Source organism: Schistocerca gregaria, chromosome 6 (genome assembly GCF_023897955.1).
Source record: "Schistocerca gregaria isolate iqSchGreg1 chromosome 6, iqSchGreg1.2, whole genome shotgun sequence".
Lineage (NCBI taxonomy): Eukaryota > Metazoa > Arthropoda > Insecta > Orthoptera > Acrididae > Schistocerca > Schistocerca gregaria.
The window spans coordinates 464,762,688-464,790,295 of record NC_064925.1 but is presented as its reverse complement, the minus strand read 5'-3'; the positions used below and the strand labels follow the sequence as shown (position 1 = coordinate 464,790,295).

Here is a 27,608-nt window from a genome sequence, read left to right as displayed (position 1 = left end):
TTGTGAACAACTATCTTTGGCGATCAAAGAGGTTCGAGGTTTCTTTCTTCCGGTCGGGGTGGCAGACGCGTGATTAGAGAGGTAATGTTGTTAAATGTTATATCTGTTATAATCTGATTAATAGTCGAAAACCGGTGTTGTACATAGTGTGAATATACCTTAAAATAGTGTTTAGCTTCATTTGAGAATTTTCCAGGTGAATTAAATATTTCATATTGCAACTGTGATGCTCTACGTATGGAACCAAACTTAAATTTTCTTTGTTTATATTGATTTTTTCTGAAATATTTCGATGTATTATTTGCTCAGTGTTTTTTTTCTACTCTCAGGATGAAGACAATAGTAACGAATCAAACTGTTAAAATCCCCGACGGGTGCAGCGTGAAGGTTAAGTCACGCCTGGTCACCGTCAAGGGACCCCGCGGCGTGCTGAAGAGGTCATTCAAACATTTAGCGTTGGACATTCGTGTAAGTAGCAACAAATTGTGATAATTACGATTAGAAAACATTATATTTACGTTTAGAAACTCTGCTTTGAACATTAATTTCACAGAACTCATCGAACCACTTAACATGCGCGTCTGAACAGATAGTGTATTTAAAGGGAATTTGTTTAGAATAGTGCTCTCGGAATACCTTCATGGTGAAAGGTAGTTCGGTGCGTACCACGCCATTTGGTTCACAGAAAAAGTTGTTTAATGTTGCCCTTTCAATGGTATGTTTACCTTGTGTAAACCCACATCTTACTATCATTTGACTGTGAAAATTAGAAGTCCATGACAACTATCATTCATGCAATTATCGCTGGATGACAGTCTTTTCACGACTTCTTCGTGCATTATGATCTCCAGCTATACACCCCCATGTTGATTCTGTATGTTCTCTTATCTCCAGTCCAGTCTGTCAACGAATTTGCTTTCCTGTCTTCTTTAGTAATGTGCAACAAGCATCTCCATTGCTTACTGAGCTACTTCAAGTTTTGTAATAGCTTCAAAATAAAGTCCATTTCTAATGTCAGTCAAAACACACACATTCTAAACTTTTGTCCAGGCACTGTGGAAATTGTTTTTGAAACTACTTTACCACAAGTGTCCCCATTTTTACTCTTTTGTTTCTTCTTCTGTAAAGTGATTGATCGCTGTAGCTCGAAAACTTGACAGCTGTATCCATAACTAGTAAATTTCTATAATTTTGGTTTTAGTTTGTGGCTAAAGTTTGCACTTGGCTACTCGCACACAGATGTTGGCAACACCTGTGCATGTATGATAAAGATCAAATGAGTAAGCATATTACTACTTTTGACAATAATAACTTCACCCACCAACCCCCCTAGCCCCTTGGGGGGGGGGGGGGGGGAATCATATGAAACATTGATTCACATTTTAGCTTTCCTGCCAACTTAGATTTCATCCACAGTGTTTTACAAAGTTTCATAGGTTGTTACCTACAAATTCAATGCTACTCCCAGATTTGCTCTGTTAAGTTATTCCTTTTATTTATGTAAACAACTAGCAAACAGTTCAATATCATAATGCAAATATGATTAAAAAATATAGCTATACTGTGTCTCGGCACACTCTTTTTATCCTGTTTTAAATATTTTGCTCGTGCAGCTTATAAAGAATTTTCTAATTGCATCTACATGATTACTCTTCGTTTCACATTTAAGTGCTTGGCAGAGGGTTCATCGAATCACAATCGTACTATCTCTCTACCATTCCACTCCCGAACAGCGCACGGGAAAAACGAACAACTAAACCTTTCGCGAGCTCTGATTTCTCTTATTTTATTTTGATGGTCATTCCTTCCTCTGTAGGTAGGGTTCAACAAAATTTTTCGCATTCAGAAGAGAAAGTTGGTGACTGAATCTTCGTAAATAGATCTCGCCGCGCTGAAAAATGTCTTTGCTGTAATGACTTCCATCCCAACTTGCGTATCATATCTGCTGCACTCTCTCCCCTATTATGTAATAATACAAAACGAGCTGCCTTTTTTCCCACCCTTTCGATGTCCTCTGTCAATCCCACCTGGTAAGGATCCCTCACCGCGCAGCAATATTCTGGCAAAGGACGAACAAGTGTAGTGTAACTGTCTCTTTAGTGGACTTGTTGCATCTTCTAAGTGTCCTGCCAATGAAACGCTACCTTTGGCTCTCCTTCCCCACAATATTATATATGTGGTCTTTCCAACTGAAATTGTTCATAATTTTAACACCCAGGTACTTTGTTGAATTTACAACCTTGACAATTGTACTATTTATCGAATTCCAATGGATTTCTTTTGGAACTTAATGTGGATCACCACACACATTTTGTTATTTAGTGTCAACTGCCACTTGCCACACCATACAGCAATCTTTTCTAAATCACTTTGCAACTGATACTGGTCTTTGGATGACCTTACTAGACAGTAAATTACAGCATTATCTGTGAACAACCTAAGAGAACTGCTGAGATTGTCACCCAGGTCATTTATATAGATCAGGAACAGCAGTGGTCCCAGGATGCTTTCCTGGGGAACACTTGATATCACTTCAGTTTTACTCGATGATTTGCCGTCTATTACTACGAACTGTGTCCTTCCTGACAGGAAATCACGAATCCAGTCGCACAACTGAGACGATATCCCATAGCCCCGGAGCTTGATTAGAAGTCGCTTGTGAGGAACGGTGTCAAAGGCTTTCCTGAAATCTAGAAATACAAAATCAACTTGAGATCCCCTGTCAATAGCGGCCATTACTTCGTGCGAATAAAGAGCTAGCTGCGTTGCACAAGAACGATGTTTTCTGAAACCACGCTGATTACATATCAATAGATCGTTCCCTTCGAGGTGCTTCATAATGTTTGAATACAGTATATGCTCCAAAACCTTACAGCAAACTGACGTCAGTGATATAGGTCTGTAGTTCAATGGATTACTCCTCCTACCCTTCTTAAACACTGGTGCGACCTGCGTAATTTTCCAATCTGTAGGTACAGACCTATCGGTGAGCGAGCGGTTGTATATGATTGCTAAGTAGGGAGCTATAGTATCAGTGTAATCTGAAAGGAACCTAAGCGGTATACAATCTGGACCTGAAGACTGCCCGTATCAAGCGATTTGAGTTGCTTAGCAACCCCTAAGGTATCTACTTCTAAGGAATTCATGCTAGCAGCTGTTCGTGTTTCAAATTCTGGAATATTCCATTTGTCTTCCCCGGTGAAGGAATTTCGGAAAACTGCATTCAATAAGTCCACTTTAGCGGCACAGTTGTCGGTAACAGTACCATTGGCACTGCGCAGTGAAGGTATTGACTGCGTCTTGCCGCTTGTGTACTTCACATACGACATTTGGATTAAAGGATTGTACTCACTTGAAAGTAGAAGCATTGAGCTGTTGATAGACACAGCTTTAGGAGTTATCCTGTGATGAGTTTGTGCTGCGTCTGTGTTTCACTCCAGCTCGTCAAAGGATAACTTCTGGAGGTAGCAAGTTTTCTTTCGTTTGTCTGTCCTTATTGACAACTCACACGTCTGCTTTTTGGTGAATGGTCTTATTTAATCCGATAGTATTTACATGTTACAGACACGTTCCTACATTTATAATTGATTTAGGAATTTCCCACTATCCTAAAATCCTAGAAGCTGCAGGAATAATATATGGTCTCTTCATATCAGCTATGTAAGATTTGTTGATCGATAAGACATGTCTAATGGGGTTAATTTTTATGCAAAAATGTATCTTGTGCTACAATTCTGATAATTACAGTTTTGTAATATTTTATTTGTGTGAAATCCTCACGACTGACAATTACATAGGGAAAAAATTTCTTGCTATAAATAAAAAGGTGTCTGGTAGTTGTCACATGGAATGGTGCAAATCTCGTGTGTGGTAATTTTCAGACAGCAAACATTTGTGTCGAGTCAGTTGCATTTTTATAGTGTCTTTCACTTTTTGTTAGTCAGATTCCCCATTAGGTCATACATCATCTTCTGTAATAATTGGCTTTCTTCCAGCTATGCTGCCACTAGTCTTTCGAAATAAGAAAATTAAAAAGTTCTTCTTTAATCCAAATTCCCAGGGAACACTCGTGATTATTACACAGGAATTTCCATTCATTTCTGTTGTTGCTCTTAGTAGCTGGTTCTCAGACTTACCTTGTTTGATGAATGTTTTCTGCAGGTTCGTAACTCTACAGAAAATTTAGTTGCTGTCACTGCAATGGTACGATGGAAATTTAAATTAATTTCTGCAACCAGAGGTGGATAGAGAGGAATGATACATTAGGGTCGTCGACTTTGACCCGTGATACAGGAACATCGTAAACATTATGGCAGCTATAACATGATGTTATTTTATGATTTTTTTCAAACGGGCTAAGGTGCTAATCAGTTCTATCACCACAAGAGTGGTCCCCATCCCCCACCTTCATGTGTTTCAACTGACTGCCAAACTGTTACTTTCCAATCTAACCTATACCTTGGGCTAAGCTAGAGAGCAGTGTGTCACTACAACCAGTCTTTTAAAGCAGTTTAAAGGTGTTAGTGGTAACAGCAGCACCTAGTGCATTTTCAATAGGGCATGGGACTGCTTGCTAAGTTATAACAACTCAGGAACCAAATAAGGCCTTAAAATCATTATTTTTTTTATAGAGACAATCTATTTATTACATTACAAATTTAGATTCACACATGGCTTTCTCGAGTTAACTGTGAAGATACTTCAACATATGCCGTGACTTGCTCAAACAAGATTATGAATAATTTGTTTAATTATACCTTCATTTTACATATACATTAATGTTACTTCTTAAACCACAATGTAGTTGCTACTAATTGTTGTTTTTGTGGTCATCTGTCCGAAGACTGTTTTGATGCAGCTGTCCACGCTAACCTATCCGAGTAACTACTGCAACCTACATCATTGTGAATCTGCATCTCTTGTTTTCCTTCTATTTTTACCCCCCCACACTTGCCTCCAGTACTAAATTGGTGATCCCTTAATGTCTCAGAATGTATCCTAGTCAGGTTGTGCTGCAAATTTGTCTTCTCACAATTCTTTTCAACGCCACCTCATTAGCCAAGTGATCTACCTATCTAATATTGAGCATGCTTCTGTAGCACATTTCAAAAGCTATTCTCTTCTTGTCTAAACTGTATCATCCATGTTTCAATTCCATACATGGCTACACTCCATACAAATTCTTTCAGAAAGGAGTTCTTGGCACTAAAATCTATGCTCAATGTTAACAAATTTTCCTTTCATCAGAAAAGCTTTTCTTGCCATTGCCAGTGTACATTCTATAGCCTCCCTACTTTGACCATCATCAGTTATTTTGCTTCCCAAATAGCAGAACTCATCTGCTACTTTATCTCTCATTTCCTAATCTTATTCCTTCCCCATCACCTGCTTTAATTTGACTACATCCCATTATCCTTGTTTAGTTTTTGTTGATGTTCTTCTTATATCCTCTTTTCAAGACACTTTATCCTGTTTAACTGCTCTTGCTAGTCCTTTGCTGTCTCTGACAGAATTACAAAGGCATTGGCAAATCTCAAAGTTTTTATTTGTTCTCCCTGGACTTAAAATTCCTCCTCCAACTTTTTCTTCCGTTTTCTTTACTGCTTGCACAATATACAGATTGAATAACATCGGGGATAGGCTACAAGCCTCTCTTCTCAACCACTCCCCTTTCTTGCCCCTCAACTCTTGTGACTGCCATTTGGTTTCTGTACAAATCGTAAATAGCATTTTGCCCCCTGTATTTTACCCCTGCCACCTTCAGAATTTGAAAGAGATTATTCCAGTCAACATTGTCAAAAGCTTTCTCTAAGTATACAAATGCTTGCAACATAAGTTTGCCTTTCTTTTATCTAGCTTCTAAGATAAGTCATAGGGTCAGTATTGCCTCATGTGTTCCAATATTTCTACAGAATCCAAACTGATCTTCCCTGAGGCCATTCTTCTGTAAAGGGTTTGTTAGTATTTTGCAGCTGTGACTTATGGAGCTGATAGTTCAGCAATTTTCACAGCCGTCAGCACCTGCTTTCTTTGTAATTGGAATTATTATATTCATTTTGAAGTCTGAGTGTATTTCACGTATCTCATATGTCTTGCTTGTCAGATGGAAGAGTTTTGTCATGGCTATCGGTAACTCTCAACAGAATATTGTCTATGACTGGGGACTTGTTTCGATTTAAGTCTTTCAGCAAGTTGTCAATCATCTTCCTCTGTGTACTCTTCCATTTCCATAATATTGCCCTAAAGTACATCTCCCTTGTGTAGGCCCTTCATATAGCTCCACTTTTCTGCTTTCCCTTCTTTGGTTAGGAGTGGTTTTCCATCTACTCTTGATATTTGCATAGGTAGTTCTCTGTTCTCCAAAGATCTCTTTAATTCTCCTGTAGGAGGCATCTACCTTACACCCTAGCCTATGCTTCTACATCCTTGCATTTGTCCTCTAGTCGTTCCTACTTAGCTATTTTGCCCTTCCTGTCAACCTCAATTTTTAGAGGTTTGTATTCCCTTTCACCTAGTTCATTTATTGCATTTTATATTTTCTCCTTTCATCAATTAAATTCAATTTGTCTTGTCACCCAAGCACTTCTCCTAGCCCTCATCTTTTTACCTATTTGATTATCTGCTGTCTTCACTATTTCAGCCCTCAGAGCTACCCATTCTTTTAGTGCATTCTTATCCCATTCCCTGATGCTCCCACTAAAACTCTCTACTACTTCTGGTTCTTTCAGTTTATCCAGATCCTACCTCTTTAAATTCCTGCATTTTTGCAGTTCCTTACATTGTAATCTGCAGTTCATAACCAATAAATTGTGGTCAGTCCACATCTGCCTCCTGGAAATGTCTTACATTTAAAACCTTGTTCTGTAATCTCTGTCTTACCATTATACAATCAGTCTGAAACATTCCGGTGTCTCCAGGACTCTTCGATATATACAACCTTATTTCATTGTTATTAAACAAAGTGTAGCTATGATTAAATGAAGCTCTGTGCAGAACTTAATCAGGTGGCTTCCTCTTTCATTCCTTTCCCCCAATCCATATTCACCTACTTTTCCTTCTCTTCCTTTTCCTACTATCGAATTCCAGTTGCCCATTACTATTAAATTTTTGTCTCCCTTAGCTGTTGGAACAATTTCTTTTATCTCTCCATACATTTCCTCGATCTCTTCACCTGTGGAGCTAGGTGGCATACTAATTTGCACTGCCATGTTGTGTGTGGACTTCGTGTCTACTATGGTTACAATAATGCGTTCACTGTGCTGTTCATAGTGGCTTTTCTGCATTCCTATTTTTGTATTTCTAACCCTGTATTCACCTGACCAGAAGTCTTGTTCCTCCTGTCACTAAATTTAACTTATTCCCACTATATCTCAATTTAACCTATCCATTTCCCTTTTAAGTTTTCAAACCTACCTCCCCAATTAAGGGATCTGACATTCTACACTCTGATCCATAGAATGCCTCTTCTGTTTCTTCTGATAACAATGTCCTTCTGAGTAGTCCCTGCCCAGAGATCCCAATGGTTGACTATTTTACCTTCGGAATATTTCACCCAAGAGGATGCAGGCATCATTTAATAATATAGTAGAGCTGCATGCCCATGGGAAAAATTGTCGCTGAGGCACGCAAGCCTTCCCACCAATGGAAAGGTCCGTGGTTCATGAGAAGTCTGAAGTTATGTACTGCAGTTTCCTTTCAAATTCCTTTGTCTCAAGCAGTACTGACAGATTACTGTTGTAACATGTTCTTTTTCAGTGTAATGCAAGGCTTTTCATGGCTCTTTATTGGCTAATCTGTATGTTCTTCCAATGTCAGTTGCAGAATTTAATTTACTAAGTATGAGGTTTTTTATTGCTTGATACTTCCAACAAGGAGTCCTGGGGACTGCTATGACTATAAAATCTTCTTGACCAGCTCCTTTTTGTATGCTGCACGTGCTCATCATTTTTTACATATTAGTCATTGCTGGCGTACATCCTTACTCTGCTTAAACAGTTGAAAGGAAGTTAATATCTGATCATGTTGTCCTTCCACAAATGTCAAGGAAGCCACTTTGACTTACATTTTATGGGCAATTATTAATCCACTTCTTTCATTTGCAAGAATGTCTTCAGGCAACCCAAGAGTCAGAAATGTGCCAGTATCGTGATTTAAAATGCTTAAGCGTCCAATTGATTTTTGAACTGCACATGTTGGAATACAGAAAGTTTATTCTTCCACTCTATTGACCATGATTGGTACTCACCGTATTCCCAAATGTGCCTTTCAACATTCTTTTGGGAAATTTCGAAATTTTAAATCTTGACACTGCAACTTTTCTGCCACATGAGTTTTTGACACTGCAACTTTTCTGCCACATGAGCTGCTGTAAATTAAATATTACATAACATGGAAAATGCATACTATACATTACATTACTTATGTTAATGGTCCCCCCTATGAACCATGGACCTTGCCGTTGGGGAGAGGCTTGCATGCCTCAGCGATACAGATAGCCGTGCCGTAGGTGCAACCACAACGGAGGGGTATCTGTTGAGAGGCCAGACAAATGTGTGGTTCCTGAAGAGGGGCAGCAGCCTTTTCAGTAGTTGCAGGGGCAACAGTCTGGATGATTGACTGATCTGGCCTTGTAACAATAACCGAAACGGCCTTGCTATGCTGGTACTGTGAACGGCTGAAAGCAAGGGGAAACTACGGCCGTAATTTTTCTCGAGGGCATGCAGCTTTACTGTATGATTGAATGATGATGGCGTCCTCTTGGGTAAAATATTCCGGAGGTAAAATAGTCCCCATTCGGATCTCCGGGCAGGGAGTACTCAAGAGGATGTAGTTATCAGGAGAAAGAAAACTGGCGTTCTAACAATCGGAGCGTGGAATGTCAGATCCCTTAATCGGGCAGGCAGGTTAGAAAATTTAAATAGGGAAATAGATAGATCAAAGTTAGATATAGTGGGAATTGGTGAAGTTCGGTGGCAGGAGGAAAAGACTTTTGGTCAGGTGACTACAGGGTTATAAACACAAAATCAAATAGGGGTAATGCAGGAGTAGGTTTAATAATGAATAGGAAAATAGGAATGTGGGTAAGCTACTACAAACAGCATAGTGAACGCATTACTGTGGCCAAGATAGATACGAAGCCCACACCTACTACAGTAGTACAAGTTTATATGCCAACTAGCTCTGCAGATGACGAAGAAATTGGTGAAATGTATGATCAAATAAAAGAAATTATTCAGATAGTGTAGGGAGACGATAATTTTAATAGTCACGGGTGACTGGAATTCGGTTGTAGGAAAAGGGAGAGAAGGAAATATAGTAGGTGAATATGGACTGAATCATAGCTAACACTTGGTTCAAGAATCATAAAAGAAGACTGTATACATGGAAGAAGCCTGGAGATACTGACAGGTTTCAGATAGATTATATAATGGTAAGACAGATTTAGGAACCAGGTTTAAAATTGTAAGACATTTCCAGGGGCAGATGTGGACTCTGACCACAATTTATTGGTTATGACCTGTAGATTAAAACTAAAGAAACTGCAAAAAGGTGGGAATTTAAGGAGATGGGACCTGGATAAACTAAAAGAGCCAGAGGTTGTAGAGAGTTTCAGGGAGAGAGTAAGGGAGCAATTGACAGCAATGGGGGAAAGAAACACAGTAGAAGAAGAATGGGTAGCTCTGAGGGATGAAGTAGTGAAGGCAGCAGAGGATCAAGTAGGTAAAAAGACGAGGGCTAGTATAAATCCTTGGGTAAAAGAAGAAATATTGAATTTGATTGATGAAAGGAGAAAATATAAAAATGCAGTAAATGAAGCAGGAAAAAAGGAATACAAACGTCTCAAAAATGAGATCGACAGGAAGTGTAAAATGGCTAAGCAGGGATGGCTATAGGACAAATGTAAGGATGTAGAGGCTTATCTCACTAGGGGTAAGGTAGATACTGCCTACAGGAAAATTAGAGAGACTTTTGGAGAGAAGAGAATCACTTGTATGAAAATCAAGGACTCAGGTGGAAACCCAGTTCTAAGCAAAGAAGGGAAAGCAGAAAGGTGGAAGGAGTATATAGAGGGCCTATACAAGGGCGATGTAATTGAGGACAATATTATGGAAATGGAAGAGGATGTAGAGGAAGATGAAATGGGAAATACGATACTGCGTGAAGAGTTTGACAGAGCACTGAAAGACCTGAGTCGAAACAAGGCCCCCGGAGTAGACAACATTCCATTGGAACTACTGACTGCCTTGGGAGAGCCAGTCCTGACAAAACTCTACCATCTGGTGAGCAAGATGTATGAGACAGCCGAAATACCCTCAGACTTAAGGAAGAATATAATAATTCCAATCCCAAAGAAAGCAGGTGTTGACGGATGTGAAAATTACCGAACTATCAGTTTAATAAGTCACAGCTGCAAAATACTAACGCGAATTCTTTAGACGAATGGAAAAACTGGTAGATGCGGACCTCGGGGAGGATCAGTTTGGATTCCGTAGAAATGTTGGAACACGTGAGGCAATACTGACCTTATGACTTATCTTAGAAGAAAGATTAAGAAAAGGCAAACCTACGTTTCTAGCATTTGTAGACTTAAAGAAAGCTTTTACAATGTTGACTGGAATATTCTCTTTGCAATTCTAAAGTTGGCAGGGGTAAAATACAGGGAGCGAAAGGCTATTTACAATTTGTACAGAAACCAGATGGCAGTTACAAGAGTCGAGGGACATGAAAGGGAAGCAGTGGTTGGGAAGGGAGTGAGACAGGGTTGTAGTCTCTACCCGATGTTATTCAATCTGTATATTGAGCAAGCAGTAAAGGAAACAAAAGAAAAATTCGGAGTAGGTATTAAAATCCATGGAGAAGAAATGAAAACTTTGAGGTTCGCCAATGACATTGTAATTCTGTCAGAGACGGCAAAGGACTTGGAAGAGCAGTTGAACGGAATGGATAGTGTCTTGAAAGGAGGATATAAGATGAACATCAACAGAAGCAAAACGAGGTTAATGGAATGTAGTCGAATTAAGTCGGGTGATGCTGAGGGAACTAGATTAGGAAATGAGACACTTAAAGTAGTAAAGGAGTTTTGTTATTTGGGGAGCAAAATAACTGATGATGGTAAAAGTAGATAGGATATAAAATGTAGACTGGCAATGGCAAGGAAAGCGTTAATGAAGAAGAGAAATTTGTTAACATTGAGTATAGATTTAAGTGTCAGGAAGTCGTTTCGGAAAGTATTTGTATGGAGTGTAGCCATGTATGGAAGTGAAACATGGACGATAAATAGTTTGGACAGGAAGAGAATAGAAGCTTTCGAAATGTGGTGCTACAGAAGAATGCTGAAGATTAGATGGGTAGATCACATAACTAATGAGGAAGTATTGAACAGGATTGGGGAGAAGAGAAGTTTGTGGCACAATTTGACCAGAAGAAGGGATCGGTTGGTAGGACATATTCTGAGGTATCAAGGGATCACCAATTTAGTATTGGAGGGCAGCATGGAGGGTAAAAATTGTAGAAGGTGACCAAGAGATGACTACACTAAGCAGATTCAGAAGGATGTAGGCTGCAGTAGGTACTGGGATATGAAGAAGCTTGCACAAGATAGAGTAGCATGGTGAGCTGCATCAAACCAGTCTCTGGACTGAAGACCACAACAACATGTTAATCATTTGTCATAGCTTAGTACAAATATAAAATCATAAAGCAAAGTGTGCTTACTTTGTGCTCAGTTTCATTTAACAGTTGTTTTATGAACCAGGTTGTAACAAAGAGCAGTTGGCAACATAAGGCAGATTTGGAAATTTTCAAAATTGTTTTGGTTTGGGAAAATTTAGCATTTTAATGAGTTTTGTCAAGCAGCACATATTTTAAAACCTATAATAAACTGACTAGAATTGTATTAATTTCAGGCATATATGTCAGACTTTTGAGAAGTCCATTTTAAGATTTTGAAATGTGGCAAAAATCACAGTTTTGGAAACTAATATAACTTGTAAATAAAATGCCCAGAACTCTTTAATTTTGGATTTTATGTTATTTTGATGGGTTGACTAAAATGACAAAATATTACAAAGTTTTAAACTGTCAAGGTTCAGGCTTACAATGTAGGAAAAGATAGATTGCTACTTTGCCATTCTTTTATTGCTTGATTTCATGTGGAACGACTCTCAGCATTTCAGGGTAGGCAGAAGCAAATTTTAGAAGTGAAGTAGGATAGTAAAAAATTTATATTTTTTTAAATTATGAAAACAAATGCAAAGTAATTATTTATTTGTGTAATGATATATAGAAAACTAGTTTATATTTTTACACAATGTTACATCATGTGATGAATTTCGTTTCAGCTTCTCATGAGTGCTAGTAAATGTGATATTCTGTGCAGAAGACTGTTACTCTTACACTTTTGCAGTCTGTAGTACTCGACAGCAGTGTGTCTGTGGTGTTCTACAACAGTGAGATTGGTAACTAACAACTTATGGTACATAAGTTTCTCATGGGTTCCCGTTTGGTTGGCTTGGGGTGGGGCACTGGGAATTATTTGTTGGAAGGCAAAATGCATTTACATCATCTTCACCGTACACTTATATCTGCATGCTGCAGTCATTCTGATACCTCGCTCTTGCACCTTTGCACTCCATTGTTTGTGTTCATTACTTCGAACAGTACAGTCCTACCTGAATTAAGTCCATACAGCAATATCCATCTGTGTGCAACTATGCAGATCACACTTAAGTGCTTGACAGAGTAAAGGAAAACATAAATAAAGTGCATAACACTATGTGGACTATTCCCTTCCTAGTTATCGCAGGTTGTTTTGTGCTGCAGTGATTGGTAAAACAAGTCAGCATCTTAAACCTGAAATAGGTTAGTGCTCACCACATAGGTGGTGTTGAGTGACAGATAAGAACAGTGTAAGAAGACTGCTTAATATTATAAGCTATTCCAGTCCTTCAGATGTAGGAAGAAAACACACAACCAACCATGTGTGGCCATTGACATCATTGGATGCTAAGTCCATTGCGCCCAGGTGACTGGCTGTGTGTGTGTGTGTGTGTGTGTGTGTGTGTGTGTGTGTGTGTGTGTGTATCTTCTTTGATAAACATTTCCATTGTCTCATGGGCATTTTTTGCCTCCTATTGATGATCAAGGACTTCATGTTTGTTGCCATACTGTTTAGCATCAGAAATCAGTTCATTTCCTGGTATGAACTGGTCACTTGCACCCTGAGTCATTTTCCTCAATACATTGTCAGGCTGAAGGCAAACTGTCGTTTGAATTCTGTCACATGAACATGGTTCCAGTTGTCCTACAACCTTGTTCAGCCTCGACAGTGAAATAGCTTGGCGGAAGTAAACTTGCAGCTTTGTCTTTAGAAAGTCATAACTTTCCAGTAGGTGTGTCACATTTTCCCTTGTCCATAAAGTAATTTAATGGCAGTCCTTCTGTTGAGATACGAATGAAGATCTTTGGACAGCCTGGATTTTACTGCCTCAACATAAACCGTCTGCAATGGAACAGCCTGTTTTTTGTATTTTATTTTGTTTGTTACTCTTCCTTGGACCATTCAGTACAACAGTGTCAGGCGCGTCATATGCAATACATAAATTTAAAAAAATATACTCATATAAAACATAAACAGAGTAAGTTGGGATTAGGTGAGGTTAAAACAGGAAGTCTTATAATTAGAGTAGTCCTTAGTCTCCGAACTTCTCAATCCTCAGATGTGGAGTGTACGTGTAAAAACTTGTCACTTTAACTTATATGATTAGGCACACCACTTTCAACAGTTGTTTTCCATGTGTTCATATGAAAAAAAAAATGTCTTGGCAATTTAGTAAATATATTGTTGTAACTACTACACAGAGAATCTACATTCTACAGTAGCAAAGATATGTCACTTTCCATTTATAATAAAAAATGCTATATTTTTCAGTTGTTATTTTTAAAGACCTTGCAATATGTACGAATGGCAGTTCGTATTGTTGATGTATTTTAGAAAGTAATGGCATTGTTAATTGTTTTTGCCTTGCTGAACAGTTTCTACAAAACCTGTGGCAAGTGACAGAGGCTAAAATGGATATTTGTGTGGCAAGGAGGATTATTTTATCATTGTGGCAGAAGTAATTGTTGGTCAGTTCACATTTGACCTGTCATTAGATGACAGATGTACAGTTCCTAGGGTTGAACAAAGATTGTATTAGCACAATCACTTCATACCGTATTTATGTGAGTATAAGACGACCCCCTATTCTTTAAAAGCCTCCTTGAGGCTTCTTTCAAACTCAGTGGATTTTACTTCTATACTGACGTGAGGGTGTTGCAATGCTTCCCCCAACCCCTCCCCCCCTCTGCAAAAACATAGTGTTTGCCCACTGTTCTCTCGTTGGCTGTGTAGAACCAGCTGTTGACACACACCCTTTTGTTTGCGCCGTACCTCATGGTGAGCATCGACAACATTATTGCACGACACATGTAAGTATGCCACTGGCTCCAGTGTAGACTCTCTGCATCTCCTGCGGTAATGCACGTTATTGTTGAGTATTGGGCCAGTTTTAAAGTCTATTCTATTCTGAGTACCAATGGATTCAGGCAATTGGCAGTTTGTTTCAGCTAAGCTCATGTCACTGTTCCCCCTCCAAGCCTTCCATAGTGCTGTGCTTGAGCAACAGTGAACTACAGATGGCTATATCTTCTAGGATGTAGGTCATGTGTACCAACAGCAACAATACATAAATAAAAGATTGCAATCATAATTCAGTCCAATGCTCTGAACTTTCGCTCATCTCGCGATCTGTGGCTGCCTGTTGGTACTATCTTCAGAGGGTTTTTTTCCACTGTAATTTATTCTTGCAATAACTGTTGCAGTCAGCTTACTGTCATTTGTTTTGTTTTTTAGACATTTAATTCTGGATTAATTTTCTTTCTCATCTCATGGATATCACGATCTTGCTCTAAAGCTGATTAAAAGCTGGTCAAGTTTTCTCCCCAGCAGTGTACTGTGTGAACAACTGAATTTTCATTTGCAATGCACTTTTTGCAGCATAAATGTATGTTTATGGTATCCATACATGTATGAGAACTTTCATTGCAAAACTATTCAGTTACAACAGAAGTTTACACACACACACACACACACACACACACACACACACACACACACACACACACACACAGTGGAAAGTGCTACATTCGATTAATGTTCTGGTATTAAGTCTTTTGCCAAAGTAGCATTGAATTTTTTGATAGTACATGAATAAACACACAGACTGCAAGAATATTGGCATTGCTTTGTTGTTCTTCCACTGCAGATGATGTGGAAACAACAGCGGTCTTTGATAACTGGCATCACAGAATACTGGAACTCGCTGCAGTGGTGACTGACACCCTACAGAGGAAGAGCAAGCCGTTGCCAGCACTTTGGCTCTAAATAGGTTTTGTATGACAGAGAATTTGAAGAGGGTGTATTCTTCATGGTACTGAAATGAAACTTTGGCTTTTTCTCAACACCTGCCAACACAGATTCAGTTCAGATTTTTGCCCGAAGCTTCATAACACTTATTCCACAATTTTATGTATATATAAAATGCCATGCAAAGGGTCCTTTGTGCTGTATACAGTTCTGAAGTCAGATTGTTAATTTATTATTTTTTATGCAATGTCTTGCACAATATGAAGGTGAATTTGGTAAGCCTGTAGTTCCATTTCATGTGAATTGGAACACTTGCAACATTGTTCCAGATTTGGAGAATCTTCATTCTTTGCAGGACACCTGTTAACAATATAGCAAATGAGTTGTGTTCCTATTTTGTTGATTTATCTTTTACTTTCTTATATTCTAATAGCTTTATACACCTTATCTGGAATTACTTGCAGCGTGTCATTTTCATCTTTTGTCAACCTGTACAGACATTCAAAGAAATCTTAAGCCTCCTTGTACTGTGGTCTGTGCTGGGTAATGACCCATCTCATCTACTGAAATGTGGTGTCTAGCCAAAAAGTTTTTCTTCTTGGTCATATTTTTTCTGTATTTTCATTGTGCCATTCGTTATCACTCTGTTGAAGACCTATCCTAATAGTTCAGTTCAAGCTGTTCCATGGTGTTCTTATGTTTTACCCTGTTGTTGTTGCATAGTCTTTTGTATTTTCTTCATTCCAGGCGCATCTTTTCTTCTATCATTTGTCCCAGCCACACTTTTTTTCCTTTTTTGTGAGTAACTTATTAATTTTCAGATACTGGACTTCATGCTTAATCAAACATTTCTGTGAAGAGTACTCACAGTTAAATGTAATTCAATTTAGACAAATTGAACAAAACGCCATGTTCCCCTCAAAAAATCACTGATACAAAAGATTTTAAAAATACTATATTTTTATCATAAGAATATTTTATAGGGTGGTTTTGACACAACAGTGTTAAACGCTTTAGAGTACATATTTATGCCTGCTGTGCCATTACCAAGCAGTGTATGTACCTTAAGTTTCTGCTAAATGTGGTTAGTCACAACAAATCAACTGTGTTTTGGTAAATTCAATGCACAAGTCATTATTTTTTCACAGATGGTGAACCCAAAACTTCTCAAAGTTGAAAAATGGTTTGGCACTAAGAAAGAGCTTGCTGCTGTGCGTACTGTGTGCTCGCACATTGAAAACATGTTAAAAGGTGTAACAAAGGTAAGAAATACCTCTTAATTCATTTTCAGTTTGGTGACATTTTAACTGTGATTAGTTTTAAGCTTGTGTTTTGCTTATTCACACATTTGTTTTTCAGGGTTTCCTCTACAAAATGAGGGCAGTATATGCTCACTTCCCTATTAACTGTGTAACAACTGAGAACAACACAGTTATTGAAGTTCGTAACTTTTTGGGAGAGAAATACATTCGTAGGGTGAAAATGGCCCCAGGTGTTACTGTGACAAACTCGGCAAAGCAAAAAGATGAATTGATAGTTGAAGGAAACAGCATTGAAGATGTTTCCCGATCAGGTAATTATTGCTGTGGCATTTTCTCATTGTAGGTAGGGTAAGTCTTCCATTTCACAGTGTGTAGAATATGTAACCTATTTTATCGTATTGCTTTTCATATTTTGTTCTGCCTTTGTACTTCTGAGAGATTGTTCTTTCATGCTTTTTTAATATTGTTTGATATAGATAGATTGAAATGATTTAATGACTGTCAGTTGATTGTGGCAGGAATGGCATTGCCAGCTGGCACATAGCATGTCATGTTCCACCAGAGATTGCAGTTTCCTTGGCCATTAGTGTAGATACTGATGTATTCAAAAGTAAATAACTGCCATTGGATGAATGTAACTCTGATATTTATTCTGATATTTTTTATAACAGTGTGTTACGTAGCAGCCAAAAGTCTAGATTTATTGTAAATTACACACATTTAACACACATCCTCACGGCTGTTGAATTTCACCTTGTGATTACATCTTTAATGTTGGTACAGAATCCATAACTGCTGGTGTTTGTTCCAGCTTGTAAGTTATATTTCATTGTAAATAAGATTGCAAGGTAAATGCAGAATTGTAATACACAAGAGTGATCTTGGAATATTTTGGTACACATTGTGTTTTTAATCATACACTATAGAAAAATACATGTTGGGAAGGGGACAAAATATAATTCGTACCAGCATATTAAATTACAACAGTTACTTATAACGTATCTCAAATTTTAACCTCTCACTGGTGTTTCCAGTAAGTCATCTTAGGTATATAAATGTTGTTGATGGTATTGTATTTGAAACCTTAATAGTTATAATCCAAGTTGGTGGTATATTGCTGATATCAAAACCGCATTACTTCAATTTCTAGCCAGTTTGTACAAAAACAAAGGCAACCCTTTTCATGACGTGTAAATTTCTTGTGAATGGCGACACGTGGGCCTTTTTGGTCCACCACCCCAATTCATTCACATTCTGTTGTTGTGACTGTCCAAAATGTGGCATTCTGAACTTTCACATGTGTAACTACAAATGTAAGGGTGGTATAGGAACATTTACACCTGTGTTTGTTCCAACAGTTTTATTAAAAACCCATTTCAGCGTAATTATATGAAACAGATGTAAACTGTCACAACTTTTCTTGGATTATAATGAAAAAAAATTCTTGTCCTTGAACAATCAGGGGAAAATCAATCCTTATTTCTACAATGAATGTAGCACATGACAAAAAATGACTCAGTACTTGAGGGGGGAAAATGACTGCAGGAGGAACCTAGTAGTATCCTTCAACAATAATTATTTTTCTACTTAGTCTTCCAAAATGAGAAAACTCAAACTAGGAAATTTGGATACCCTTTGGTATAACAAAGTAATAGTTAAGAATTGGTTATCATCAGTCTCGGAGTAGTTGTACCTGACTAGAAATTTTCATAACGAAAGTAAAGGCAGATCAGTGGCAAGAGGTAGTATAACATTTAGTTTATACAAAATAGCAAAATACCATGAAAATTGAAAATAATGCTCTATGCGTTGCAGACTGGCAAACATACATCATTATCTACCTCATCCACCCAATTATATTTTTTAAGGCAAGAAGTGCAGATTTTATTTGAACATTGCACACAAACAGGCTCTCAGCAGTCGACAGATTTATTAGTTGTCTTCCTGCACTGATGACAAAAATGACAGTATTTTCTTTTCTCTAGCTTATCCATCGGAATGGTGAGGTGGGAATCTGAGTTTTTGGTATTTTACATATCCAAGATTTGATATCATTATTCATTGAAGTATTTGCTAGTGTTGCTCTCTTGTGTGGTTCTGCAAGCTGCATCCCAGGTGTTCGATAAGTTCCCTTGGGATAGCAACAAAACTTTTGTGGACAGTATGGAAGCTTATCATGGCAGTGTTTGGTAGTCCACTAAATTCACAAAGATGCCATCTCTCATCCTTTTGTCTTGTTTAGTAAATTGTGCATTTGTGATTCAGTGTGTCAACGCCTACTTGTGAAAAAAGTTGCATTCAGATTTACCATTTTCATCAATTCCTTTACAATGATGCGTAGATGATAGTGTTCAAAACCTCGTTGCTTTTCACTTTTGAGGAAAACGAGGGACTTTTTCCATCTGGGGAGAATCCATATTGTGAATCATTGAGGCATTGTTTTTTGGTGGTGGTGGTGAAGTGTGGTGGTAAACCCTTTTATTTTTCTGTGTGGTACTTAAGTAGATCAACCCTCTTTTACCAAGCTCATTCCCAGCCTTGACTGAACAAACCAGTTGTCACCTGTCACTTTTCGGTTGCTGCCCTGAATTAGGGCTGTTTCGAGAAAAGCTCAAATTGGGACCTGTGAAGGTTTTTTTTTTTTTTTTTTTTTTTTTTTTTTTTTTTTTTTTTTTTTTTGCCCCCCCCCCTATGGATTTTGCCATCCTATCCTGTTCCTGCGTATACATAAGTATTGAACATTTAGCTGGTATCAGCATGAGCTAAGTTTATCATCTTTACGCCATAATTTACTGCTTTGTTTGGCATATGTACATGAGATCTGCATAACGCCCTGTAAGCAAATAGGGTTTGTCATCACTAACTACTTGCTTCTTCTGGCTGTGTGCCACGAACATAGCATAAATTTCTGAAGTAGAGCAGGGTCACATTTAAGTCTCTCTGTTGTAGCAGCGTCATCAGGTCGTAGTGCTTATTTTATAGCTGCAAAGCGACAAAAAGACGTGGCAGCATGAAAATAGGACACGTTTTACACCCAGTGCAAAATAAAGACTGGTTGTTTTCATGGTTAAATTTGTATTCTGCAATCAGTAACAATAGTGCAAAAACACGTCCACTTGGTTCTTTGTTATATTGTAGTAGTTCCATATGTTGGGCAAACTAACACGTGACTTCGTTTCCTCTTTTGTTCTCTCTCCATCAGTGAACAGTTTTCAAAAGTGCAAGACAGGAGGCTGTCTGTTGATTTTCACTGTCATCTTCATGAAACATACTTCTATCATTGTCAATATTGTCGTAGAGATTTAGTGAGCATTGCCAAACTGTTCAACAATATCTGCTTCACCAACTCGAGGTATTTTCCTCACTGGACACGGTCTTTACCTCTACGTGATTACTCTGCTATTCACAATAAAGTGCCTGGCAGAGCGTTCAATGAACCACCTTCAAGTTGTCTCTCTACCACACTCAAACGGCACGCAGGAAAAACGAGCACTTAAATTTTTCTGTGCGAGCCCCGATTTCCCTTATTTTATCGTGATGATCATTTGTCCGTATGTAGATGGGTGCCAACAGAACACTTTCACAATTGGAGGAGAATAGTGGTGGTTGAAATTTCATGAGAAGAGCCCGTGGCAAAGAAAAACCTTTGTTTTAATGATTGCCACTCTAATTGACGTATCATGTCTGTGGCGATATGTCCTGTTTCACAATAATACAAAACAAGCTGCCCTTCTTTGAACTGTTTCGATGTCATCCATCAGTCCCACCTGATGCGGATCCCACATTGCACAGCAATACTCCAGAATATGGCGGTCAGGTGTGGCGTAAGCACACTCTTTAGTAGACCTCTTGAACCTGCTAAGTGTTCTGCCAATGAATCACAGTTCTTGGTTGGCTCTACCCACATCATTATCTATGTGATTGTTCCAATTCAGGCTATTTTTAATTGTAATGCCTAAGTATTTAGTTGAATTTACAGTCTTTAGATTTGTGTGACTTATCACATAATCGATATTTAGTGGATTTTTTAGTACTCATGCGAATAACTTCACACTTTTCTTTTTTCTAGGTCAATTGCCACTTTTTGCACCATAGAGATATCATATCTGAATCATTTTGCAATTCATTTTGGTTATATGATGACTTTACAACATAGTAAATCACAGCATTATCTACAAAGAATCTAAGAGAGCTACTCAGATTGTCTCCTATGTTGTTAATATAGATCAGGAACAATAGAGGACGGGAACACTTCCTTGGGGAATGCCGGTTATTATTTATGTTCTACTCAATGACTTTACATCTATTACTATGAACTGTGACCTTTCTGACAGGAAATCACGAATCCAGTCGCATAATTGAGGTGATAGTCCATAGGCAAGCAGTTTGAAGACACTAGTGAGGAGCGGTGTCGAAAGGCTTCTGGAAATCTAAAGATATCAATTTGACATCCCCTGTCTATAGCACTCATTACTTCATGAGTATAAAGACATAGTTGTTTCACAAGAACAATATTTTCTGAATCCGTGTCTGTAAATTGTTTTCTTTGATGTACTTCATAATGTTCACAGTATGTTCCAAAAACCTGCTGTAAATCAGTGTTCGTGATATGGGCCTGTAATTGAGCGGATTACTCCTACTCCCCTTTTTGGGTATTGGTGTGCCTTGAGCAATTTTCCAGTCTTCAGATACAGATATTTCTGTGAGCAAGCAGTTTTATATAATTGCTAAATATGGAGCTATTGTATCAGCATACTCTGAAAGGAATCTGACTGGTATACAATCGGGACTAAAGACCTTGCCTTTATTAAGTGATTTAACAGGGTGTATACGACCCGGGGCAGCTGGGAGATCTGAGAAAAATCCGAGAATTTTTCCACCCGGGAGAAAACCGGGAAAAACCCAGGAATTGTTTATAACTCTGGGAATTTTTCATTGTTTTAGTTTCCAGTTAAATTTTTGTGATTTTGACTTGTAAGAAACAATACTATAATAAAGGATATTATTGTATCCCGCTACTGCAGAAAGATACTGCAGCAACAAAACATGAATGGGAGGAAAAAAGAAAATAAAACTTAAGTTGCAAAGGAAATGCGCTGTATATAACAACAAAACAGTGCTCATACAAGTGTCTGCCAACAGTACAGTATGTCAAAGGCTCTAGGAACGCTATGCAATGCTTTATAACAAATTGTCTGCAATGAGTGTGACGTGACAACTGTTTAAATTAGATTCTTTTGAGCAGTTGCGGGCAGGCTCTTGCGCAGTTGAGTGGCGTATGAGTAGTACCTTCTCCTGCTTCTGGTTACGGAAGTATGTCTAGGCACCACTACTTAACATTGCCCTGGTTCGGAAATATCGTAGATCCGGGACTTGATGCACAGAGCAGAGTTGTAGTGGGGAGGTGGGTTGTCTCCACGTGACCTGTGTTTACATTCAGTGATTTTGTTGTGTCCTCTTCGTTTATTGCTCTCACATTAAATGATAACGAAATAGATTTTTGTGGTGGGAGCTATCAAATGACTTAAAATACGTTCGCATAATTACGGCAGGCTAAAATATGTTAATAGTAGAACAATGAAGTTATTTTTGCTGGTTTGCTAAAGAGATTTGGCTTTTATTAATCCTTTGTACTGAGGCAGTCAATTTGTTTAATTTCACACTATTGGCTAGTTTCAACTGTTTGCTGCATTTCAAGTGCACGTATGGCATTATGCTATAATAAAGAACCAAACATGAGCACTGGTACTCCAAGAAAATTTACATACGGATGTGCATTTTAAGCCGAATTATGCACTTTAGTATGGTTCCCGAAATCCAGATGCTCTTGAAGTATCCTTTGATGTCTTGTTTCTTTTATAACATCATGTAAGATCTTTTATTGTTTTACACGTACGAACCTATTGGCTTCCTGCATCATCATAGCTGCGCAAGCGCGGTGACACCAGTTATCTGGCGCTTTCTTGAAACTGCTGAAACAAACCTATTTCTAACAGGTCGCGGGAAAATATTGCGAATGGTGGTTACATTCAAAGCCGGTTTCCTTTTACGCAAGGTGAATTATGTGCGAGAATTTACGATGAATTTCTTTAATCACAAGGCATTTGACTCTCATTTAAAAATCAACTCTTTGGGGATGACCATTTAGAAGTATTTTGAGCTCAGAAGATGAGACATTTGCGTCATTATTAAAAATTTTACTGGCTCATTTGTGTGTGTGTATTTTAAAGTGCAACACACGCAAGAAAGATCAACATTATATGTGGAAGCTTAGCTTCTCTTCCAACTTATTAATCTTAGAGACCAGTATTATATGTGAATGCTATGTACATTAATTTAAGGCATTAACTTTTCTTAGTTGTGTATTCGCGATACTTAAAAACGATCTTGCTATTGCCTGACTACATCACGTGTGCTATAGCTATCAGCAGCTGGTGAGATAACGTGAATGAGCTATGACGCTTACAAAAGCGCATCGCAATCTCAATTTAAATACTTTGGAATGTGACATGCGTTATTTGGTGGAATTCAAATTTATACCTTTGTAATACGAAAATATGCAGTATACGTGATGGTGCTCACCAAACGTCTTTCGAAACTCGTTCCCCCTGAGTTTCGAGGTTTTCTAAAGTGCTGGGAAATTGTCGGTGTAGAAAACCATAAACATTCAAAGGATTGACGACTTTTACAGTGCCGAAGAAGAGTATACTGTCACTTAACACGGAAAAAGTGTATTTTAAACCAGGAAAAACCCGGGATACCCCCCCCCCCCCCCCCCCCTCCTTGTCCATGTATACATCCTGTTTATGCAGCTTTGGTACACTGAGGGTATCTACTTCTATGTTTCTGATCTTCACAGTCATTCTTGATTGTAATTCAGGAATATTTACTTGATCTTCTTTGGTGAAGCAGTTTCAGAAAACCTTGTTTAATAATTCTGCTTTAATGTCACTGTCATCAGTGACTTCACTGTAGTTATCGCGCAGTGAAGGTATTGATTGTGTCTGATGTGTTTCTGTACAACTTATTTCCAGCTTTCTATATCTGTAACTATTTGAGTTTCAGTGCTTTCTATTAGGACTTGGATCTATGTTTTTTTCCCAACACAGCTATGACTCTTCACAACTACAATAACGATCATTTCTACAACTACCTTACTGTGTCGCACCTGCCCCCTTTTAGACGGACTCCCTTTCTGTGGTTTCCTGAGATCCTCTAACCTAAAAAGCTGCCAGTCCCTTCCACGCACTTCCCACTACCCGTGTAGCCGCTTCCTGTATGTAGTGGACTCCTGATGTGTTTAGTGGAACCTGGAAACTCACCACCTGATGGTGCAAGTCAAGGAATCTGCAGTCACAGAACTGCCTGAGCATCTGATTCAGAGGAAAAAGCAAAGATTTATCTTACCTTGAAACAGCTGAGGCTGCAGCAGTTACACCAGTCACTCAACAAGTAATTAAAATGTATTAACGTTGGCTCTCGAGGCTCTCATGACCTCCAGTGTTCACAACGCAACCCCTTTAACTTCCTGTGTGTGTCACAAAGGTCTACATGCCACGAAAAGGGTTAATTTTACTCCAGGTGATCGTGTAGCAACTATTGCCATTTATATAATTGTCTGGCAGTGAAATAATTTTCCCATTGTGGCCAGTTAATAATGTTTATATAACAGTCGGGGACTCTTGAAAGTATTAACAGCAACATGTGTAGACCGTGTACTACACATTTTTTAACAGTGAGCTACTAAACTGTTATGAAATGTGACAAGGCTTGTGTGCTTGTTTGGCTCAGTTGTTAAGTACTAGTCCAAAGGTTCGAGGTGTGTGGTCTCTGGCCAGGTCTAGGTTTGTCATTTATGACTCCTTTCACTTGGAGCAACAATTGCAAGATTTATGCACTGGGGGGGGGGGGAACCTGGGAGAAGACCAGGAGAAACATGGGAATTTTTCATTGTTTTACTTTTGGTTAAATTTTTGTAATTTCGATTGAAATAATTTATGCTCTAACAATGAATTTCATTTTAGCCCATTACTGCAGAATAATGTGGCAGCAGTAAAGCATAAACGATAGAAAAACACCAAAATAAAACATAGTGTGAAGAAAATGCGCCATTTACAACCACCACAAACACAGTTCACACACAAGTGTCTTCTTGACAGCAAAATTTATCAAAGGCTTTAGGATGAAAACTGTGCAACTCCTCGTAACAACAAACAGCTTTTGATGAGTGTGAAATCGCAACTGTTGAGATTGAGTTTCATTTGGGTAGTTGCCAGCAGGCTCACGCACACGAGTAGAGCTGAAGTCTTGTATGCGCAGTGCCTTCTCCCATTTCTGGCTACCTGTAGGGTGGATGGAACTGTTTGCAGGATTTCAAGAGCACATATTCATCTTATGGCACATAAGCCATAATGCAATAATAATGAACCAAACATGAGATAATAGAGTATTTGTAATTCCAAGCTTAGTACCAGGTGGGGGTCCTACTTCATTGTGAATCGGGACATATGAATGTGCACTTTAATAAGCCTAAGTGTGCTTTATAGTATGGCTTACAAAATTCCAGTGGTTTTGGAGTATTTTGTGACATCCTGTTTCTTTCATCACGTAATGTAAGATTAATGCTACGTATGTACGAACATATGGGCTTCCTACATCATTGTAGCTGCATACATGCAGTAACGCCTGTTCTCTGGTGCCCTCTGGCAATTGTTAAAACGAACCTGTTTCTAACAGGTAGCAGGAAAATATTGTGAATGGTGGTTTGAAAAGCATTACTTTCAAAGTGAGTTTCCTTTAAGCAAGATGAATTATGTTACGCGAGTGAATGTGCAATGAATTTCTGAAATCACAGAGCATTTGACTCTCATTTAAAACTTTGAGGACCAGTTACTTCGAAGAATTTCGAGCCCACAAGGCCAGGCACACGTCACTATTTAAAATTTTACTGGCATATTAGTGTGGCATATCTTAAAGTGCAACACACATAAAAATACAAATGTTGTATGTGAATGCTTAGCTTTTCTTGAAGTTACACTATGTATATTAATTTAAACCAGAAACTTTTTCCTATTTGTGTTTTCACATTACTTAAGTGATGTTGCTATTTGGTGACATCACGTGTCTTATGCTCTGAATATGTGCTGTCATCAGTTGACCAGATCCCATGACATGAATTATGAGTGACTTATAAATGCACATCGTAATCTCGAATTCAGTGCTTTGGAAAGTAACATGCTATGTTTGGTGGAATTGGAATTTCTACTTTCGTAATACAAAAATATGCAGCGTATACGCCAGTGTGTAAAACACTGGCCGTCCAAATTATTGATGAGTTTTACAGTTCTGAGGGAAGTATACTGTCACCTAATGTGGAAAAGTGTGTTTTGAATAGGTAAATCCGAGGAAAATGCAAGAACTTTTTATCCTTTTTACACCCTGTTGTTTCGAAAGTATATCATTATTAAAGAACTAATGAAATATTTTTAAAGCTAAATGTTCTCAGTTACAAATTGAAAAATAAAAACACTATTGAATGTTTTTGGGAATTCAACCCCTAAGGGGGTGAAATAGGGATGAGATTTTTTATGAAAATTTTATTATGAAAGCATTTTCGAAGCTAAATCTATGAAAATTTGTATTTGACTTCTCTGTTAGGAATAAAATATACGCATCATTGTTTTTGGTCAGTTGAATTCACTGACTCATCGCCCAGTCCAAATGACTAAGGATGGATAGAAATTTGATGTTTGAAGAGAGTGTGGGTCTTATAATGTAAGCATTGTCCAAAACTCCACTCCTAAGGTAGTAAAATAGAGAATGAAAGGCCTTTTGAAAAAACTGCTATTTGGTTTCTGTCAGGAAGTAAAAGTACGTGTTTCAGCATTTTGGGGAATCCAGTCACTAACGGGGTAATATAGCTGGTGGAAGTTTTTTGAAAATAGATAATTACTAAAGAACTACTGAAGGATTTTATTGCTGCATCTATGACAATTGGTATTTGACTTCCGGTTAGAAATTTTAAAAAAACTACATGTTTCAGTGTTTCTTGAAATTCAGCACCTACAGGAGTGCAGTAGAGGATGAAAATTTTTAAGAAAATATTTCGTTTCATTAAAAATAAATGTATGAAAATTGGAATATCTCTTCTTGGTTAGACATAGAGAAATATTTGTTTCTATGGAAATATCTCCACAAAAATTCAAAAGGCATGATTAACGAAAACTGTGGACTGCAGCTACCAAAATCTCTTTTTGGTCAGAGTACATTTGGAAAAGACTATGCTTACATCTCCTTGATTAGTGTGAAAAGTTTAGAAAGTGTTGAGATATTGTAAGTCTGCATATGTGCGGATGGATTTGTGTGGGTGCTAGTGTATACCTGTCTTCCCCCCCCCCCCCCCCCCCCCCCCCCGGATTTGTGTGGGTGCTAGTGTATACCTGTCTCCCCCCCCCCCCAAGGTAAGTCTTTCCGCTCCCGGGATTGGAATGACTCCTTACCTTCTCCCTTAAAACCCATATCATTTCGTCTTTCCCTCTCCTTCCCTGATGAAGCAACCACGGGTTGCAAAAGCTTGAATATTTGTGTGTGTGTGTGTTTATTATTTTATTGTGTCTTATCAACATACCAGCGCTTTCTTGTTTGGTAACTTAAAGCATCTGCTTTTTATATATAAAGAAAAATAATAGTTATACTTACTATTTATGTCTAACCTGTTGCTTGTGTTGGTGATTTTCGAAGAACACTTTCCACCTGTTCTCAAAAGAATTTTTTATTTTTGTTTTGTTTCAGCTGCCCTTATCCAGCAGTCGACAACAGTGAAGAATAAGGACATCCGAAAATTTTTGGATGGTCTTTATGTTTCAGAAAAAACAACAGTTGTGCAAGAAGATTAAAATAATTTGTATAAAAGACTATTATTAAAATACAATTTAAACTGA

General features: G+C 38.1%; 1 protein-coding gene across 2 annotated transcripts; it reads left to right on the top strand.

Annotated features, from left to right (window-relative positions):
- On the top strand, positions 1 to 27,608 carry LOC126278420 (60S ribosomal protein L9). 2 transcript variants are annotated; one of them, XM_049978531.1, is made up of 5 exons: positions 1 to 81; positions 330 to 468; positions 16,555 to 16,668; positions 16,766 to 16,979; positions 27,460 to 27,608. In XM_049978531.1, exons 2-5 carry the CDS (start codon positions 331 to 333, stop codon positions 27,561 to 27,563), a joined length of 570 nt encoding a protein of 189 aa, XP_049834488.1. In that variant the 5' UTR covers positions 1 to 81; position 330; the 3' UTR covers positions 27,564 to 27,608. The 2 variants fall into 2 exon arrangements, with proteins under 2 accessions (XP_049834488.1, XP_049834489.1); XM_049978532.1 differs by lacking the exon at positions 1 to 81 and adding an exon at positions 122 to 196.

Coding starts and splice junctions, on each gene's coding strand:
- LOC126278420 (XM_049978531.1), top strand. CDS start 331: ATGAAGACAATAGTAACGAATCAAACTGTTAAAATCCCCGACGGGTGC. Junction 469..16,554: donor ATTTAGCGTTGGACATTCGT/GTAAGTAGCAAC, acceptor ATTTTTTCACAG/ATGGTGAACCCAAAACTTCT. Junction 16,669..16,765: donor TGTTAAAAGGTGTAACAAAG/GTAAGAAATACC, acceptor TTTGTTTTTCAG/GGTTTCCTCTACAAAATGAG.